The 18,854-nt window shown below is 39.5% G+C and overlaps 3 protein-coding genes and 2 pseudogenes across 3 annotated transcripts in view; 2 read left to right on the top strand and 3 right to left on the bottom strand.

The window, feature by feature from the left end:
- The first annotated feature begins 270 nt into the window (after positions 1-270).
- Positions 271-9,443, top strand: LOC131784058 (N-acetylated-alpha-linked acidic dipeptidase 2). The gene is made up of 5 exons (XM_059100846.2): positions 271-659; positions 5,531-5,747; positions 6,418-6,615; positions 7,163-7,451; positions 7,898-9,443. The coding sequence occupies exons 1-5, from the start codon at positions 337-339 to the stop codon at positions 9,178-9,180; spliced, it is 2,310 nt and encodes a 769-aa protein (XP_058956829.2). The 5' UTR covers positions 271-336; the 3' UTR covers positions 9,181-9,443.
- Positions 1,508-2,624, top strand: LOC136283249 (uncharacterized; annotated as a pseudogene).
- On the bottom strand, positions 2,402-5,217 carry LOC136283246 (uncharacterized; annotated as a pseudogene).
- A 2,250-nt stretch (positions 9,444-11,693) lies between the features above and the next one.
- LOC131774360 (retinol dehydrogenase 7) lies at positions 11,694-16,595 on the bottom strand. Its single transcript, XM_059090372.2, has 4 exons — positions 16,260-16,595; positions 15,063-15,245; positions 14,488-14,715; positions 11,694-13,866 (listed from the first exon to the last, which is right to left on the bottom strand). Exons 1-4 carry the CDS (start codon positions 16,537-16,539, stop codon positions 13,634-13,636), a joined length of 924 nt encoding a protein of 307 aa, XP_058946355.2. The 5' UTR covers positions 16,540-16,595; the 3' UTR covers positions 11,694-13,633.
- Positions 16,596-17,766: 1,171 nt separating this feature from the next.
- LOC131774359 (uncharacterized) overlaps positions 17,767-18,854 on the bottom strand; it is a 2,473-nt gene continuing 1,385 nt past the window's right edge. The window contains exon 1 of the mRNA XM_066164296.1: positions 17,767-18,854. This exon is cut by the window's right edge and continues 1,385 nt beyond it. The gene's annotated coding sequence lies outside the window, so the exon portion shown is untranslated.

Here is an 18,854-nt window from a genome sequence, read left to right as displayed (position 1 = left end):
CAATAAACCTTACGAAAGGAGAGAACTTTATCGGTAGATTTTAACACATATTTCATGGTTATTTGGACAAAAACTTACACTGTCCACGTATCAACATTGCTTTAATCCTTTCCTGATAAAACAGCTGCAACAAAGTGCTGAATTCTCTCAAAAATCATTTTTTGGGACGCCTAGTTAACTTTTCGCCATGAATTCGTTTGTACCAATTTGCGTTGTTTACCCTGTGGCAAACCCAGAACCCTTTGCGCAGAGCAGAGAGATTTGATTTCTGGCATCTCATTCATTTATTGGAACCGTCCGAATTTTCAGTAATCCTGATCGTCACTGCGATAAATCATGGCTGAATTTGAAATGTTGAATCAGTTAGAAGCTGGACATGTTGAAGAGGACAGACCACCGAACCGATTTCGGTTGTACGTCGGTCTTGGTATATTGGGAGCAGTTGTGATTTTCTTCATCGGGTTTGTCATCGGTTACTATGCAATGAAAGCCGGTGCAAGCGAGTCTCCTGCAATGGTTCCCACATGCCCTGTTAACGTCTTACCTACGACCTCACCTACGACCTCACCTACGGGAAAGGGGGATGAATCTAAATACAAGCAACTACATGAAATGATGGTCGATTCACTCACAGCTGAAAAGGTTGAGGAATTTTCCCGGTAAGTTGCACTTTAGTTTTATAACTTTTTGCTGCATCACACTTACGCGCGACGCGGTGAATATTGCAACTTCGCGTGAGTATTTAACAAGCGCCAGCAGCTCCAGTCTACTTGAACAACTACTCCAAATGAGCTTAGTATTTGCCGTTGAAGGTACTTTTCAGTCGATCGTAAATCAGCGTGGCGCTCGCTTAATAAGTTTTACTTCCTCGTAAAAGTGAAAGCGTAAGAACCATCTGCTCAGGCTGGGCTTTCGAGTGCAAGATGGCACTTTTGCAGGAAAGTTAAGCGAGGGCAGATAGTGATGGGAGGATTAGTTATCGAACCCATGGGCTCCAAGAGGCAAATAGGTTTATCAACAGAAAGCTTGGCAAATATCTTGTTTCAGAGAAATGGTGAGTAGTGAAATAATGTCTAGAACTTAGTGCCCACTCGCCTTAGTGGCACTTAAGGAGCATTTTCTAGCTCAATCTGGGTGATAGCTCTGTTTAAAATAATAAATCATCAACCTTAGCGCCCAGCGAGTACCCCTTAATTGTTTTTTTTTGTGCATTGAAAGTACAATTTGGAGGCCAAAAAGTGTCTCCATTAAGGTTACTTCCCACCTTCAGAGGCCAAAAAAAACCTCCATTTGACTCAACTGAATTATAACAGTCAACCTAGGGTTTCCATGAAAAAAAATTCTGTAATCTTTCAAAGCATGCGAGTTATTTAGAAAAACATATTTTCAAATTCTTGGTTTTCACCCACATGACTTTTGTATTGACAACAGTTGCTATCTGCCATGTTGGTGCCCAAACAAATAGTTACAAATGTGCTTATAGTAAGGTGAAAGTGAGAAAGTAGAAATGGTTCATTGCATAGTTTTCAGCTGTGGCAGTAGAAATGATCGAGACAAAGGGATTAGATTTTATAGAATACCATCAGTTATAAAAAGTAAGTCTGCCTTTAAAGAAGAATTGATGACCAAGAGGAGAGAAAAGTGGATACAAGCGATAAGTCAGGGTGACAAAAAAGCAAAAGACACTCTCAAAAGCAAATAAGTATGCAACAAGCATTTTGTCTCTGGAAAGCCATCTCCTTACTGGGACAAGCACAATATAGACTGGGTGCCAACTTTAGAGCTTGGAAAGAAAAGTTATGGCCGTGAGATAGACTATGAAGCAAGAGCAGAGAGACAAGAAAGAGTGAAGAAAAGAGAGAAATATGCCATTGAGCAACAGGAATGTGAAGTGGCCGAGAAGTGTTGGAAACTCAGTGAAAGCAGTCTTCCTGTGGCCCAGATTGACTTTAATCAGCCAAGCACCTCCACAGAAGAAGAGAAAACTGGAAACGAAGGAAAGGAAGATGCCTTTTCGGATGATCTTATGGCATGTGATGAAGGCAGTGAGTCTGATGAAATCAGAACTAAAATTATGAGAGACGCCGAGTGCCAAGCAGACACAGAGTGAAAGGATTTGGAATGCCAAACCACCAAGTTAGAATATATGTTTCAAAAAAGCAAGCATTGGGCACCAGATAAAGATTTTTTTTTAACTCTGACAAGAAGGTTTGCCTTTATACTGGTCTACCTTCCTTGGAAGTGCCAATGGTTGTGTTTGACCATGTAGCTTCACACGTTAAAAGGCAAACTCAGTCACTTGATAGGTTCCAAGAGTTTATTATTGTACTCATGAAACTTAAGGCTTAATCTACCATTACAGGGTCTTGCCTACAGTTTTTGTTGTATCAATTTCAACCATTTCAAGAATATTTTTCCATTGGATTGTGGTAATGGACAAGAGACTATTTCCCTTTGTTTTCTGGCCAGACAGGTATCAACTTTGGAAGACAATGCCCCAGTGTTTCCGGTATGCCTTTGGCAAGAACACAACTGTTGTCATTGACTGTTTTGAGGAGTTCATTGGAAGGCCATCAGACCTGCTTGCCAGACATTTTCCAGCTATAAACACCACAACTCCATAAGATTATTGTTGTATTAACCCCACAAGGAATGATTTCTTTTGTTTCAGAAGCCTGGGGAGGTCTTGTCTCCAATGAATTTGTAACAGAGAACTGTGGTTTCTTGGTCAAGCTTCTTCCAGGAGATATGGTGATGGCTGACCAAGGATTTACCATCAGTGTAAGAGTTGGCCTCAAGCAAGCGAGACTGGTAATCCAAGCTTTCACAAAGGGCAAATCTCAACTGGACCCAGTGGATGTGGATCAGACGAGAGGGATTGCAAATGTAAGGATCCATGTGGAACATGTAATTGGATTGCTCAGATGGAAATTTACAATTCTGGAAGGTACCCTGCGAACTGACTATCTGATATCTCATCATGAAACTCTGATCACCACACTCCACTGGTGGATCACATGACAAGAGTTTGTGCAGCTCTTGTTAACTTCTGTCCTACTATTGTACCATTTGATTAAGCAAACTTCCTTTGAGACTTTAGAGATAGAAATATCACTTTCCCCTTCACCACTTGAGGAATCTGATGAAGAACAATACTTGGTAAGGGTGGTGGCTGAATAGATTGTGGCAAGTTTGTTGCATTCAGAACATTTCCAATAATTGTTGGGCATTCTGTTTAAACTGTGGCAGGTAAGGTGGAAAAATTTTCCAATTTTTACAGCTGTCTCCGTGGCATTCTACAACTGTCTCTGTTGTACTAGGCTTAGCCTTGCAGATGCAAATGTTATCCAATTTCATAGCTGCCTGAATAGATGCCATAGAGGGTTGTGCTGATGTCCTGGTACCACCTCTTCTCTTGAATTGGGGAAGTTGAGAGTAGCTTCATGCTCCATCCTTCCTCATGGTTGTGAGCTAAAGACAGGAAGGGTGAAACCTTTCATAAGGGCACTTTTTGTTACTGCATGAAATGGTCTCCTTATGTCCGATTTTCCTAAAAAAAACAAATTGCATCCTTATCTGGTAATTTAGGGGGCATTGTGCATCTTCAGGTTTACCATCGCCCTAGAATTTCTGAAAGAATGCATATTCTCCAAAATGTTTCCAGTTTGGGCAGTACAGAGTTCCAGTGCTGCACATCTGGATATTTGCACAGCACTATTAAATTCATGCTCTTTTTCTCATCAATGACACAAACCACAAAGTCGTAATACTTGATTTCAGGCACAGAGAAAAGCTGCCGCTGCACCTGATAGTAATAGCTGTGACTTTTTCTGAGCTGTAAATGTCCATTCATTTTTTCTAGGCAGGAATTCTTCTGCTGAGCAAAGTTCTCAAAGTTGCCATCTTTGATTATAATTGGGCACTTCACTTCACCACATCCAGTGCCACAACAGTCACATGACACTAGAAAATCAGGAGTGGAATGGAGAAATTCATGTTCTTTGTTGATAAAAAAAGCTACACTTCTTAACAGTTAAGTTCACATGACCAGTTTTTACAGCAGTTTCGTATGCATTTACAGCATGACTTTCATGCCTCTGACCATGCCTGGTAGCTTTATTGTTAACTATGTAGAGGCATGGTTAACAAATTGTTTTAATCAGAGAGTGAGAGGGCTGTGCAATGTTTGTGTGAAATTCTGCATGACTTTCAGACGCACCAATTCTGCCAGCTCGATGTCTAAGAAATCCTGACCCACTAGTTTGATCTCTTTTGTTGAGTTCCACTTTGTTTACGTCCTCATCAGAAATATCCAATGTCACTTCAACACATTTTCTCAGTAGTTCTGGATAATCAAGATCAACATTTCCCGTTTCAAATAGGTTGGGAATAATCGGCAGTGAGCGGCTCTCATCGATAAACTGGTGAACATAGGGGTCGATGAAGCTGAGTACAGCTTAATTTTAGCTTCGCATACACAGCCTGCATTTCTTCTTCTGATAGAAACGCGATGGGCTTACTTTGATCGTCCTTTTCCACTGAGTTTTCCTGCTGTTCCCCGAAATTTGGGTGCTGAGAGTCGATTCTTTGGTCCATCGTGTTTTTAAAAGTCGATTTCCCGCACCTTCGAGTACGGCACTTCTCTAACATAAGTTGGCAGAATCCACGTGCATTTTGTTTGAGCACATGCGAGTTTCCCTTGGATTCTTGTCACTGCTTAGATATAGAAAAGTACACTCGCTACGTGCGAGCAGGATTCAGCAAGGCCTGCCTTGCAGCCTTAGCAATGAGTAGAGAGAATGGTACCATCACTTTCTGCGATGATCCAAATGTCTTTAAGAGGATCGTTCATCCGCTGCGAATGTCTCACCTTCGCCACAACAAGAATCTTGTTGGGAATCTCTGCTCCTTGAACCGATGTTACGAAGCCAGACATCACTTGCATGTACGCTTCAACATTTTTAAAAGCTTTAAATTGATGATTTGTATAATAACTTGTCTCCAGAACTAAACAGGAAAGAAGGTACGAGACTTCTATCGGGGGCAAACATTCTAAGTGGAACTGCTCTCTTGGAATGGCTGCTGGATCGACACCTACCACAGAAATTTTCGTTCTCGAACATGGCTTTCTAGGCCCTCCGAATAGTTCGAAAGCGCGGGTATCCTAAGGAAAATATTCCCATGGAATTCTGGATTTTTTTCACTCGACGTATTCATCGAACAAAGTATTTAAAAGAGGGCACCACAGAGATGGCATTGTATTTGCATGAAATTTCACACCTAAGATGAGCACCAACATGGCGGCGCTTAATTTGCATATATGTATGACGTCAGCTACAAACCGAGAATATTGTAGCGGATGAGTGAAATAAACGAAGAAGGAAGTCTGGGTCGGGTTGTAAGCCGAACCTCGTGCCATTCACTATTCGCTCCATTTTACCAAGCTCGAGGCGAGCGTGAGGCCTTCGCGCTCGCCTCGCGTTCGTTTCATTTGATTCAGCTAACTTTTCACTCATATCTATTCGTGTAGCATTTTTACAAAGCGCCCCCACGTTGGTGGTGGAGAGCAAAACAGAAAGCTTGGCGAATATATCCGTGACAAGTGGGTCAGCTATAAGTTTGATCACGTGGAAATGGTGCGATATGACGTCCTTCTATCCAGGCCACCAAGAAATAAACCCAACGTCGTTCAAATCATCGACGTGCTCGTAGGAAGAGTTGTCTGGAACGTAACAGGCCCTGAAAAGGCGAGTGACCCCCTGCTGTTATTAGGGTGATTTGTAAAAACTAGGATAAACTCGGAATTGATTGTGCACAGACAAACCCCGAAGCAAAAAAGGCACTCATATCCAGCACCAGTCATTTTTTATCCTCACTTGTTTAGATGGACAAAACTAGCACTCAAGTTCTAAATTTGCATGTCAAGCCGTCCTACACATTTAAATGCCTTAGCTTTGTCCCTTCTGTATCGTCTTAACTCGTTATTTAAAAACATAATTAATTCTTAGAACATATAACAACTGTTTGTTTGTATTTTTCCTTTCAATTTCTTAAAAGTTCTATTTAAACTAACAAGTGAAAGACATTTTAAGTTAGGAACAACAATGGAGAGAATGTGTTTATTCCTATGGTACAGTTCCCCAAAAGGTCTATAGTTCACCTCTGGGAACTATATTTAGAGGGACAAAAATAAAATTTTCATTGTTCTTGCATTACTTAATATATTTTCACTTGTCCTTTTTACTCTTGACTTGATAATGACGTGAAGTAATGTTGAAACGTCACTAAAAATATCATAAAAACAGCTTTTAGAAGTTCTAACGTTCTAGCGTCGAACTTTGTAATCATTTGTTTCTCCAAATTTCTTTTTATTTCAAAAAATTGAAGGGGAAATATTTTTTTGCTTGCGGCTTTTAGATCGCTGAGCCAAGTGAAAACGACCCTCTTGTCCTGCCACCCTTCCTGGGCTACTCTCCACCGGGAATCGTGGAGGCTGAACTGATGTACGCAAACTACGGTACTGTGGACGATTTCCTAGAATTAGAGAAGAGAAACTTGAAATGCACTGGAAAGATTGTGATCATGCGATATGGAAAAATATTTCGAGGAAATAAGGTAAAATTTGAGAAACGCCTAGTGTCGTTTGCATGGTTGTTCAGCAGGGCGTGAAATTAACTTTTTTTTTCTGATAGCCACTTGGCTCCTAAATTCTTCAAAGTGGTAGCCAATTCAAAAAAAGTTGGTCGCCATTTTCAAAGACAAACAAAATCTTTCTTTACGCTGTCAGCGTTCTAGATAGACCCTCCAAAATTAAGTTAGGGTAAAGATCTTTAACGTGCTACAAAGTGGACACTAGGATGGATGATATACAACCTTCAGGCTCATCTAAATCCAAGATGGCGTCTAGTTATCGATCGAGATGCATGTGCTACGTTTTGGAAATAAACTTAACGAGGAAGTTTGCCGCGGATTTATCTTTGCAAATCTTTTTAATTCACTATATCTCTTGGTAAGGTTATGATGAAACGTTCTAGTCGCCAATTTGGCGACTAACTTTCAGGATTTGGTCGCCAAAGTGAAAAATTTAGGCGCATTGGCGCCTGTATTAGGCGCAATTTCACGCCCTGAATTCAGTGATTCTCAAACGTTTTTGTTCCTGTAGGTCCTAAACGCCCAAAACTGTGGAGCTGTTGGTGCACTGCTATATTCTGATCCAGCGGACTACTCTCCGCAAGGGATGGAGGAAACGTTCCCAAAGACATGGTGGCTTCCAGGAACTGGTACCCAGAGAGGAACCATTGGCTTAGCAGATGGTGATCCTTTGACCCCTCTCCTGCCATCAATAGACGGCGTTTACAGATTAGCCATCAACGACACCGACGCCATACCGAAAATTCCTGCACAAGTGTTAACGTATGATAATGCTTACGAATTTTTGAAGCGTCTTGGAGGTATGATGTCACTTATTTAGTGTCGTCCCCTCAGTGAGGCAGTGACTTAAGCTCTACGTTTGTTGAGGTTTGAAACTTTCGGACCATAATGGAATCATTAGGCACTCCCCTTGAATTGATTTTTTTTTTTTAACATCACCTAAAGAAAAGTAGGAAGTAGCAGATTGAAGAGATATGTCCATTTTATTTGTCAGAGGCGTAGGGCAAGATATATTTGAATCATACCTCCTCACACCTTACAATTGGGCTCAAACTCTCCGCCAATAAACTTTCCTATAAAGAAAACTCTTGGCGAGGAAGGCCACAATATAACTCGACATCTTTTTATGTTTAAGGGGGTACTCCTAAGAGGTAACTCCTGATATATAATTTAGCTAAATGATCTACCCAAATCAATCTTCGAAAATCTTTTTTCGCTGAATTTAAATTCTGGGTACTTCACCAAGGTCAATCAGTACCCTCAAGCTGGGCAGGTGGCCTAGGCTTCGTCTATAAGTTTGGCCCAGGCTCCCCAGATAGAGACTTGAAAGTGAGACTGGAGGTGAACAACCAGTTCGTTACGTTGCCTGCGTATAACGTCATTGGTACGATCCTTGGAAAAGAAGAGCCCGATCGTTGGGTGCTTATGGGAAATCACCGAGACGCTTGGGTGTTTGGCGGAGTGGATCCTTCAAGTGGGTCAGCGGTTATGATGGAAGTGTCGCGCGGCTTGGGAAAACTACTGAACGAAACTGACTGGCGGCCTAGGAGAACGATCAAGCTTTGCAGTTGGGGTGCTGAGGAATATGGTCTAATCGGTTCATATGAATGGGTGGAAGAAAACAGAAACATGCTAAGAAACAAAGCAGTCATGTATCTGAATGTTGACTCTGCGGTGAAAGGAAACTACAGCTTTGGAGCAAATGGGAATCCTTCCTTAAAGTCACTTGTTTATCGAGAAACTGCATCTGTGAAGGATCCCAATGAGCGGGAAAAGAGCGCAAGTGTTTATGATCGCTGGTCAAAGAAATATCCTTCCTCATCTCCTGGAAAACCTCAATTCGGAGGTCTAGGCTCTGGATCTGATTATGCACCTTTCAGTCATTTCATTGGAGTATCAAGTATTGACATGAGTTACAGATTTAAGAGCATGAACAGGACCCTATATCCTGTTTATCACACAGTTCATGACACATTCTACTGGCAAAAAACCTTCAACGATCCACATTTCACCACTCACTTGGCGATGTCTCAAATAGGTGCAAGAATTCTGCTCGCGGCTGCTGACACTCCCTTATTTCCTTACAATCTCACGGACTACAAAATAGCTCTGAAACGTAACCTTGATACCTTGGAAACAGTCCATAAATCTGAACTCTTGAAGGGAAATATAACTCTTAATTACCTGGCTCGTGAGGTAGCAGAGTTTTCAAAAACTGCAGACGTCTTCGAGCAAAGAAAGGCTAACGCTAGTGATATCAAGGACTTCACCCAACTGCGTATTCTTAATGATCAGATGATGAACATGGAGCGCGCTTTCATTTGGCCATTCGGACTTCCGGGAAGGACACGAGTTCGCCACGTGCTGTTTGCGCCTCAGATGCACAACATCTATGGTAGTTCTAGCTTCCCAGGAATCACCGATGCCTTGTTCGACATCGACAAGACCAACAACTGGCAACTTGTTAAAGATCAAGTGTCGATCGCCATAACGTGTGTGCGAGAAGCGCGCAAGATTTTGGCCGCGTAGACAACTAGTGTGTGTCCTTTGTTCTCTGAAGTGTTTAATTTTACTCATGTTAAAACCAAATTCTGAAAAACGATGAACTTTTACTTATAGTGAAGAAACCTGAGATTAGTACACAGCTTTTTCCTTTTTACTATGAAATAGTGCGCTCATGATTTTCTCATTGCTTGTTGAGGTGAATAATTGGTCTTACTTTTTTGAGCATGCCTGTAAGATGTGGTTGAGTGATTAAACTGCAGTGAGATTTAAATTTTGCGTGTGGATACTGTTTTCCTTCATATTCACTCAGTTCTTACATGATGGAATAGCACCATCTGATTTCCTTGAGTCCAGCAGACTAGGCCTTTCTCATATAAGAAAGTCCAACAGTTTTTCATGAACGGGATTAAATGGTAAGATCAAATAACTGGTCTGTTTATCTGCACGAACTAAAATAAATCACACATCCCTCTAAAGGTGTAGGTCAAATATGAAAGTCCTCTAGAATATCTTGCGCATTTTAATTGCCTTATCAGTCCTATATGCACTGTTTTTGCGCCCTATTATGGCTAATGCTCAAAGCTTTTCTTCTCAAGTAAGTTTACCTCAAGATAACCCTCCACTGCCCTTTTTAGGTTTACTCTCTACATACGTCTGCAAAGTTTTACGCTGTGTACTTGTTCAGTGTAAGGAGAGACACTGGGGCTCAATTTGCTCAACAAATCAGCACTGTTCCACTACATAAATCCAAAGACGTTTCAGTAATTCCATATGATACCTTACTGTCAGAAATCTTATGTAATTCTCGGGATTTTGGACTGATTAGCATCAAATTGAGAGGCACATTATAATACTTTCTTTCATAAGTCGAACAGTTTTTTCACTCGCTCACATTGAGACTTTCCAAACATACGGGTATCTGTTGACCTCAATATTTGCTCATGCGTAGACGTGTAGCCAGTCTGGAAAACTTCTCGGCTCTTCAAGACTTTGTGGTAAATTAAGTGTTTTCTAACCACTGTTGCAGTCGTCTGGTAAGTACTAAATACCTTTAAATACAAATTGTGTGAGTACTTACGCATAATTTATTGCCCTGAGAGTTAAACGCCGGTAATGATTGAAACAAAAAAATATCCTCTACAGATAAACACGCACTTTGCGACTGATGCTTGACAAGATTGAGGATGAGCTGAACTTTGATAGCCGATGTAATCAATAATCATTCACTATACTTTTTATTGGCAAACGCTATCGGATTAAATTTAAGTCTTAAAGCATACAAAAACAAAAGTGTAAAGGTGTTTATTTTTATGATAATTATCATAATATTTAAAATAAATTTTTAAAATGGTAATAATAATGATAATAAACACGACCAGGTACATAGCTTTTCAATTTTTTTAAAAGCAACCCAACAAAGTTACATCACAAAGCAAAAATTATTAAATATGTTGATCATGCAAAGTTGTGTAGATGCCTTTGAAGCAGTTGTTGCCATGTTGATATTATAGTCAGCATTGCAGGCTTTATTGATAATGCTTGTTACAGTTTTTTACATTTGGTTCTTAATTTCCAATTTTTCTAAACAAATCTTAATAACACAAAACACTTTCATAATTTTAATAGAAACTTGGAGGTTTTTCCTTCAAGTCTTGATTTAAATGGTAACATTCCTATTGACTAAATAAATGAAGGGTTTTGTCAGGGGTTATGCACTATGAGCATAATTTTGCAGAACCAAAGTTTCTCTGTGTGTTCCAACAATTTCATGGGTATAATAATTCATCCTTATGAGTTCAGTTTCTACCCTGCAAAATGTTCCACTTAATTATATTGAGGCAGATTGCAGAACAAACTTAAAATGCTCCCTAGTATATGCTGGTCACCCTGAACCAGCAAGGCTTAAATAGCTATAGTTTTGAGTGCTCAATGAAAGCTGTTTGACATTGTGGTTTGAGAGCTTTATACATGGGAGACTCTATGAACTTGAAGTTAACTTTAAAGTTCATGCAGTGTCCAGTTGTTCAAGGGCACATAACGTATATAAAATAATTATAAATTGCCATCAAGTGGATAAGTGTTCACAAAACATACTGCACTATCAACTGGACAGTGATTTACCCAGTAGATAATATCCCAGTAGATAATATATTATCCACCCTTTGAACTAGTGGGTCAGATGTACTTAATGAGATTCCCACATTTTGCTTCAAAGAATTTAAATGCAGATGTAACAAATCTAGTGCCTTTGTACTTTTTTAGAAATTCAGGTTTGCTGCATAGTATTACCTTTTTTTTTCTTTTCCTTCTCCTTGAGCAAGAATCCCTGACTCAGTAACTTTCATAATTCTTCATTTTATGTGTCTAAAAGCAATGTTTTCAGTCTTTAAAATATTACCAAGTCTCAAAATTTTAAGATTGCAAAGTGCATTCATTGCATGCATGGGCAAATTATCAAAATATTAAGGAAAAGTGACAGTAAACCATACAAGTCAGTATAGTTACCCTGTATCCTTAGGGGTATTTGGGCCTAGAATATTCTGGTCACAATAAAAAATTAGGTGGTAATCAAATAGCCAGATTACAATAAGCAATTATTGGATGAGGTTGAGCATGATATCAAGAATATCAAAATGTGGGTGTGATGTATCTGCTTAAGCTGAAGGTGCAAGAGCACTACATGGATGAGCGGCTAGGATAACAATCATTGTAATATCCACTTCAGAGATTGGGTTTTCATGTCAATTTCACAGGCTATTGTATATTTATTCCATGTTCTTGACCAATCAGATTTTTCATAGTGAGTGTAATGTTTCATAATAATATTTATCGTGTAGGTACTCTTAATTTAATAATTTTAAAAATGGGATTTAGCAAAGGCCACTTCAGTAGGTGGGTCTTTTTGTCCACTGTTTCCAGGTCAAATTGGAATTTGGAGTGTTGATATTTGTGGAGGGAGGAAAAGGGAAGGACCCAGACAAAGGACCTTTGGACAAGAAGCAATGATAAACTCAACCCACATGTGATGCCAGGTCCAGGAATTGAAACTAGGCTGCAGTGGTGGGGGGCAAGTGCTATCACCACTGAGCCATCCTTGCTCTCTGAAACTCTAACCCTTTACTAGTCTATGCTCAGATACTTACTCAACTTTACAAGCTATTTACAGAAACTTGGTTGTTTTTACTGCCTCAAACACTCATGTGATCTATTCGAAGTCACCAGCAAGTAAACCTCATGTAGTCAGAAATAGATTCTTCCCTTTGCCTCCAATTTATACCTTGTCTGGGATCAAAATAGTTTTGATTTGTTAGCTGGGTGCCTGTCCTTGAGTCACTGCAATTTATCTTTCACAGTGGCAAGTGCTCCTTGCACTAACAACAACAATAACTTTATTGTACCCTACATCAACTTTTAACAATATGTAACAATTGATAATTAATAATGATAATCAGAGGATACCAGCCAACTAGAGTAACTATTCAGCTAGAAATGACAGGGAGCTGGATTAAGTTATTATTAATTAAACTTTTATAGCAGAGGTACAGGTATCATATGGTCTATATACACAAACTATACAGACATCACACTCACACAAACAAACAATTATAATATTTGACAGTCTTCAAGCCTTGTGGATGGAAATATAAATTCAATTTCCATACTTGATAAGAGCCTTACTCCCGGTTAAAAAGGTAAAAAACTTTGTTACCCAGCTGACCCAGGCAATAAAATGATCAACACAAAGAGCTATATTTTGTTAACACTTTAAATCCCACTAGTGACCTAGACAGAATTTCTCCTTACATTATCAGTTTGATCTCAAGCAGACAAGTAATGAGAATAAAGAAAAATATCAATTAGGGAATTAGTGGTTGATCCAATTCCAAATTCTCCAAACCAACATCACATAAATTGTATGGCAGGCAGTGAGGAGAATTACTAATGAAATCTTGGGAGTTAAAGGGTTAAAATACAGTCGTACTCCTAGAGTGCAGATCAAAACCACTAAATGAAAATGACAACGAGAAGTCAGAAATATCTTGAAAGCACCATTTGAACACCGGAGCATCAATTTATGATGGCTTAATAGAAAAAGTTGTTCGTGAATTCCTGACTTTGAAAAAGAAGTATGGCAAACATGTTTAGAGTAAAAACGTGTAAGCATACTTAGCCTTGCAATTGCAGATACAAACGCTAATGGTTACAGGCAGACGCTTATGACCTACAGGTTATAAGCTTCTGTCACTAACCATAGAACTAAAATCGGGAACCGTTTTCACATCGTGGATTGTCGTGAACGTAGTTGATTGACAAGCACTTGCAATTTGGCAATCTCGCAACTGAGGATAACGAGCTTTTCAGTGACTCTTTGAGTATTTGATTTTATTTTCCAGTTCCGAGCCTTTCGATGCTTCAAATTCAGTTCAAAATATCAAGAAAGAGCGTTGATTGCCGCTCAGTTCACTGCTCACTTATTTTACAGCTTTAATTTTTTTGTAATTTTCGGTGGCAGTGGAAGCGTAATAGATAAAAGCTTGATTATGACATCTCCGTAAACAGCTGGTAACCTTGCCAACCACGCGTAAACCGGGGTGTCCAAACCAATCAAGTATCGGTCACGTGGTGACTCTGACGTCAAAGCTTCGACAACGCCGTCGACAATTTTATAGGTATGAGGTGAAGGTCGCATTGGAAGAAACAATTTAATACCTAAAAGAAGAACAGTGGTAGGCAAATCTATATTTCATAATTCAACGTTTCATCTTTTTTTAACCGTAAAAGTGCTTTCAGCTGAAAGATTAAAGGATCAGTCTAATAGTTTTAAGACCTGCTTCTCAGAGCTGGACATCTCTTATCGGTGTGGTCAAGTGATGCTTAACTTTCCCCAGTCTATGGAGTGTAGCTCCCTTGACAGACCCGGTCGCTAAAATTTTAGACCCTTCCCTATGGCTGGGTCCGTAGGCGAGCTGGATGAAGTTCAGATGTGATGTAAAAGCGTACGAAATCTCTATTTGAAATGTGTTTTTTTTTAATCTAATTTTCATGATGATGCTGTTCTGTTCTGTGCATACTACCGCGACTGAAATGAATAAACTCACATAAAATTGTCTCAAAGAGCCCCTTTAAACTCCCTTTAACTCAGCACCTCTATTCATAGATGTAGAGATACTCTTTCTTGATTCGGTAGTATGGAAGGTCTTAACCCAGTTAGTAGTTAATCTCTATTTCTACTGACGTGCGCCTCCTATTTACTTTTTCATATGCATGCAGTAGGAGAAGAAGGCTGGAGATTTTGTACCACTGCAGTTCTGCAATAGATGCTATTGTTACCTTTTTCCATATACTCTTGTTTTAGTTCATCATTCAATCCATTCCAGCCTTCTTGGAGCTGTCTCTGTACTAAGTGTGCTCTAGTAATTTCAGTACGGAATCCACCGGGTTCCACAATGCTAACTTTTATTCCCCAAGGATTCATCTCTCGTCTGAGAGCGTCTGAAAATGCTTGCACACCATACTTTGTTACTGCGTAAGATCCTAGTAGTGTAAGGGATACTCGACCTGTTGAGTGGATGGACAAAGAGTCCGATTATTAACTTTAGTTTTAAGTCAATTGTTGGAAATGATGCACTAGCGAAAGGAACGATGGAAAGTTAAAATAGAACGATTGCCACGCAGATTTACACACCTGGAAGCAAACCAGAAACGAGATACATCATTACATTCAGAGAGCTGCTGATAGTTTACTCGTGCCACTTGTCAAACGCAGACCTGGAGAGGATCCGTTCCCGAAAATGTTTACTCACATATTAAAGTATTTCGATACCTTGGTTTTGGAGCAGCAAGAACGGTAGGGATGTGGGAATAGGGAAGTGGGGTGTTTCCCCTAGATCTCCCACCCGACTTACCGAGAACGCTTGAGAAATTTACAACTCGTCCCTGGGCTCTTTTCACCAGCGGTAGAAAAGTTTTAGTGACGTCAATCGTCCCCCAAAGATTAACATCGGCGGTGCGTTTAAAATGTTCCAGCGGTGTCCATTCGATGGGACCAGGATAGGCGATTCCAGCATTATTTACGAGGCCCCACAATCCTAGCGATAGAGAAACAAGAAAGATAATACAGAGACCGTTTGGTGACTCTTTTAAGTCAGCACTACTTTGCGCAGGTCCAACAAACAAACATTATTATCTCAGCCCTCTAAGAAGAAAAATTAGTGGGGATACATTACCATTTTCACACACTCTTATGCAAAAAGGTGGAAATGAGATTGAAGGAAATTTTCGTCATGGTGAAATTGCCTGAAACAACACTGAGTAAATGTTCAGCTTGGTAAGGAAATTTACGTTTAACTTAATTTACAACTCGGATTTAGTTGTCCTGCAGTGCACCCCCCTCCCCACACCCCAGCTTTCAATTTTTTGTCACACGCCTGTTTTTCTACGTCACAAGAATCGTATCAAATATCCGGTCGCGTCACGCTATTTCGCTGAGCACACGAATGGGTTATTAGAATCACTTTATACTACGATGTGGCTCATTTTATTCGTCAATTCTCGCTTATATCTATGGATTTAGGAAATTTACATCAAGCGTGAGCACTCGGTGATCATTTTCTAATTAAACTTACTTCGATCAATCAAGAGCCCAGCGTTACGTGTAATGTTGCATTCGTGCTCTTCATAAATATCATTTGATAGTGGCAGTTGGTACATTCAAGATACTGACCATTTTAAGTAAATGTATCTTTTCACCTTTTTAATTCTGCTAAGATTTATTAATAGAGTAAATTATCGGGACGTGATGCAGGGATTCTAGGAATACAAACGCGCGATAATCATATTTTACGTCGCTTCAAGCATTCATACATTTGTTTTTCACGATCGAATTCATCCATCTGATGTATATATTTGCATCAATTTGCAACTCTTTTTGCTGTGGCACATCCATGAAAACACGAGAAGTCCTTCATTTCACAACTGTGATCGAAATAAATAATTTTTAAGGAAATTTAGTGATTTTATCCTATTAGTACTTGGTTTTCATGAACACTTCCCGGGCCTTCAACCGCATTAAACTGGTACATTGGTTTGAAGAGCAAGCTTACCTGTGTTATAAGGAATATATCTTTCAACTTCTTCGTAGACCTCCCTAATTTGTTGCGAACTAGTCACATCCATCTGGAAAGTTTTCAATTTATCGCTCGCCACAGATTTCAAACTTTGTTCACCTTCTTTCGTTAAACAAGTCGCCAACACACAAGCCCCCATCTTATCCAGTCGAACGGCTGTCTCTTGACCGAAACCGGAATCGCAACCCGTAATTAAAACAAATTTGTCTTTAATATCAACTTTCGAACGTGGAATCAGTCGCCTTAAAAAGCTCATGGCGGTAATTCACAGATACAAACGTGGCGAAGTTGTCGTGACTAGTGAACGAAGCACGAAGCTCTCTCGTGAGTTTGTCACGCTACGCTCGATTATACTGGGGGCAGAGGTGGCAGCGTGACAGAGCATTCAGTGAAAGCAAAAAGCAAATAATCGTATATTATTTTTTTATTTTTAGAGGGCACGGTAACGAATCCTGCAATCTGATTGGTTCTTTACCCGGTCAGTATTTTCCTATCTCTGCCCACGGGCCACGGTAACGCTTTTGTGAGTCGCCGAGTACATTCCAACTTTCGTTGCCATTTTTCATAAATATACCTCATTTTGCCGGCTGGGCAGTATTTTTAAGCAAACACATCGGTCACTACCTTAAGCCGACTTATGAATCCTCTCTTTTCTCTCTATCAAATCACTTTGGTTGACAAAAAAATGTTGGTTTCAGAATGAATTTATATAAGCAATAGTGTCATTGCGTTGGTTGACAAGCGGCCTAAAAACCGTCTGCAATTGATTTTAATCATTCACAAAAAGTACCTAGAAAGTTAAAACGTGAGGTATTTGGTTACAGGTAAACTGAACAATGGAACTTTCATTCATTTAATATCTGAATTTTCTCGAACAATTTGTTTGTAGTGAAAGAGCGAGCGAAGTTTTAATTTCAGTTCGACAATAAATATACGCTCTCAGTGAGTCTTTCCAAGTCCGTTCAATTTGGACATTTGGACCATAAATTGCACAACAGAAACTGAAGGAATTTATTGAGAAAAAGCCGCATTAAATCCCCTTGTGTCTCGTTGGAGTGTGCCGTTCGAATTTAGTTTTTGTGGAGGAAAGACCAGATTTACACACGCCGTTGCAGCAAACAAACGAGCAAACTCTCACAACTTCAAAATAAAAAATTTGAATTTACTCACAATTACTTTCCTGGCCGTTTACTTAATGAACAGAGGTAAATCTTCGTACGTGAATGAATGAATCGTCGATGAGAGTGAATAATACTTTCCGTTAGATCATTGACTGTTTTTTAAGAAAACATTGTCGTGACAGACCTTGCCAAACTAGTTCCGTTGTTTTTCAAATCTTCTTGCGCTTTTTTTTCTTACGCGCTCTCTAATTGACTGGTGTCAGAGTGTGACAGATACTTGTAAAAATAATGTTTCAAACTTTGTTTGGAAGCCTTTTAAATCACCTTTATCATTACACAAGTGAAAATGTTTCAGTGAAGCATCTCTCTTTAATTTGTATCACCTCTACTTTAACTACCATTTACTTGCTCAAAATTCGTTCAGTTTATGGAAGATCTTGCCGTATTTATAGCCGTAAATCATTCGGGTTCTTTCAGAGTGTATTTCGTTAAGTTTAAAAAAATATATGTTATTTACCGGCTAAGGGTAGGTCCGTATAGTGAAAAACTGTGGCCTCGGGCAGCATTTTCAAGACCTCGGTCACAGTTTTTCACCATACGGACCTCCCAGCCGGCAAATAACATATATTTATAATCATATCAACAACAATGATGATAATGGTAACAGTGATGATAATTAATAGGGGGCTAGCTCAAGAAACCTCACTGTTTCTTTGACGGTCTATCCTCAAGGCTCCAATAATGATTAAATCATGCTTCTTTTGATTTTGCCTGTTGATTATAAATTATTTTCCTTTTTCATTGCAATTTCATTTTTGTGAGACTTATGTTTCATAAAACGAGGTACTCCACCATTCCACCGTTCCATCATTCCGTCGAATAGGGTCACCCTGTTAAACTTCGGACCTTGCTCGCTTCTCAAATATAGCGGCTCTTTTGGGCACTAGTCGCTAATTCAAATGATAAAATACTCTCCCTTCGAATTAAACAACATTTTTCTTCAAAGTTTCCACGATGTGCATATCACACTTATTCATATATTTCCGCATGGCCGAAGACGCGACTGAGAAATTATTTTGAGGTGTTTGTAGTGTCACGACAAGAACTGATACTACAACGTGTCAGTGGCTATAAGCTAGAAATTACAGAAGGAGAGAACTCAATTGTGTATCGAGTGCGAATATCGAAGTACTAAGATACTTCGAAACAAACAATAAGTATCACCGGGAAACATCGGGTCAAAATTGGGTCAAGATCGCAATTCTATTGTTACCATCACTCACTTATGTTCTCTGCAGATATACGATTATGCGACTGTGCGGTTACTAGCTAATATACATACATAACAAGAGGTCGAAAATTAACAACGAAAATGGTTTTTCAAAATATCGAGTTTACGAAGTTAGTTTTAAAGGGAACTTTTCTCCGTGAACAGAAATAACACTGTGAT

Source organism: Pocillopora verrucosa, chromosome 1 (genome assembly GCF_036669915.1).
Source record: "Pocillopora verrucosa isolate sample1 chromosome 1, ASM3666991v2, whole genome shotgun sequence".
In the NCBI taxonomy this organism is placed as follows: domain Eukaryota; kingdom Metazoa; phylum Cnidaria; class Anthozoa; order Scleractinia; family Pocilloporidae; genus Pocillopora; species Pocillopora verrucosa.
This window is presented reverse-complemented; position numbering and strand designations above follow the sequence as displayed.

What these genes read in the sequence shown, in the direction of transcription:
- LOC131784058 (XM_059100846.2), top strand. Translation starts at nt 337, where the DNA reads ATGGCTGAATTTGAAATGTTGAATCAGTTAGAAGCTGGACATGTTGAA. An exon ending in ACGTAACAGGCCCTGAAAAG is followed by an intron (nt 5,748 to 6,417) that starts GCGAGTGACCCC and finishes TGCGGCTTTTAG; the next exon opens with ATCGCTGAGCCAAGTGAAAA. An exon ending in ATTTTTGAAGCGTCTTGGAG is followed by an intron (nt 7,452 to 7,897) that starts GTATGATGTCAC and finishes TACTTCACCAAG; the next exon opens with GTCAATCAGTACCCTCAAGC.
- LOC131774360 (XM_059090372.2), bottom strand. Translation starts at nt 16,539, where the DNA reads ATGAGCTTTTTAAGGCGACTGATTCCACGTTCGAAAGTTGATATTAAA. An exon ending in AAATTTCTCAAGCGTTCTCG is followed by an intron (nt 14,716 to 15,062) that starts GTAAGTCGGGTG and finishes TCCACTCAACAG; the next exon opens with GTCGAGTATCCCTTACACTA. An exon ending in ACAAGAGTATATGGAAAAAG is followed by an intron (nt 13,867 to 14,487) that starts GTAACAATAGCA and finishes TTCTTCTTTTAG; the next exon opens with GTATTAAATTGTTTCTTCCA.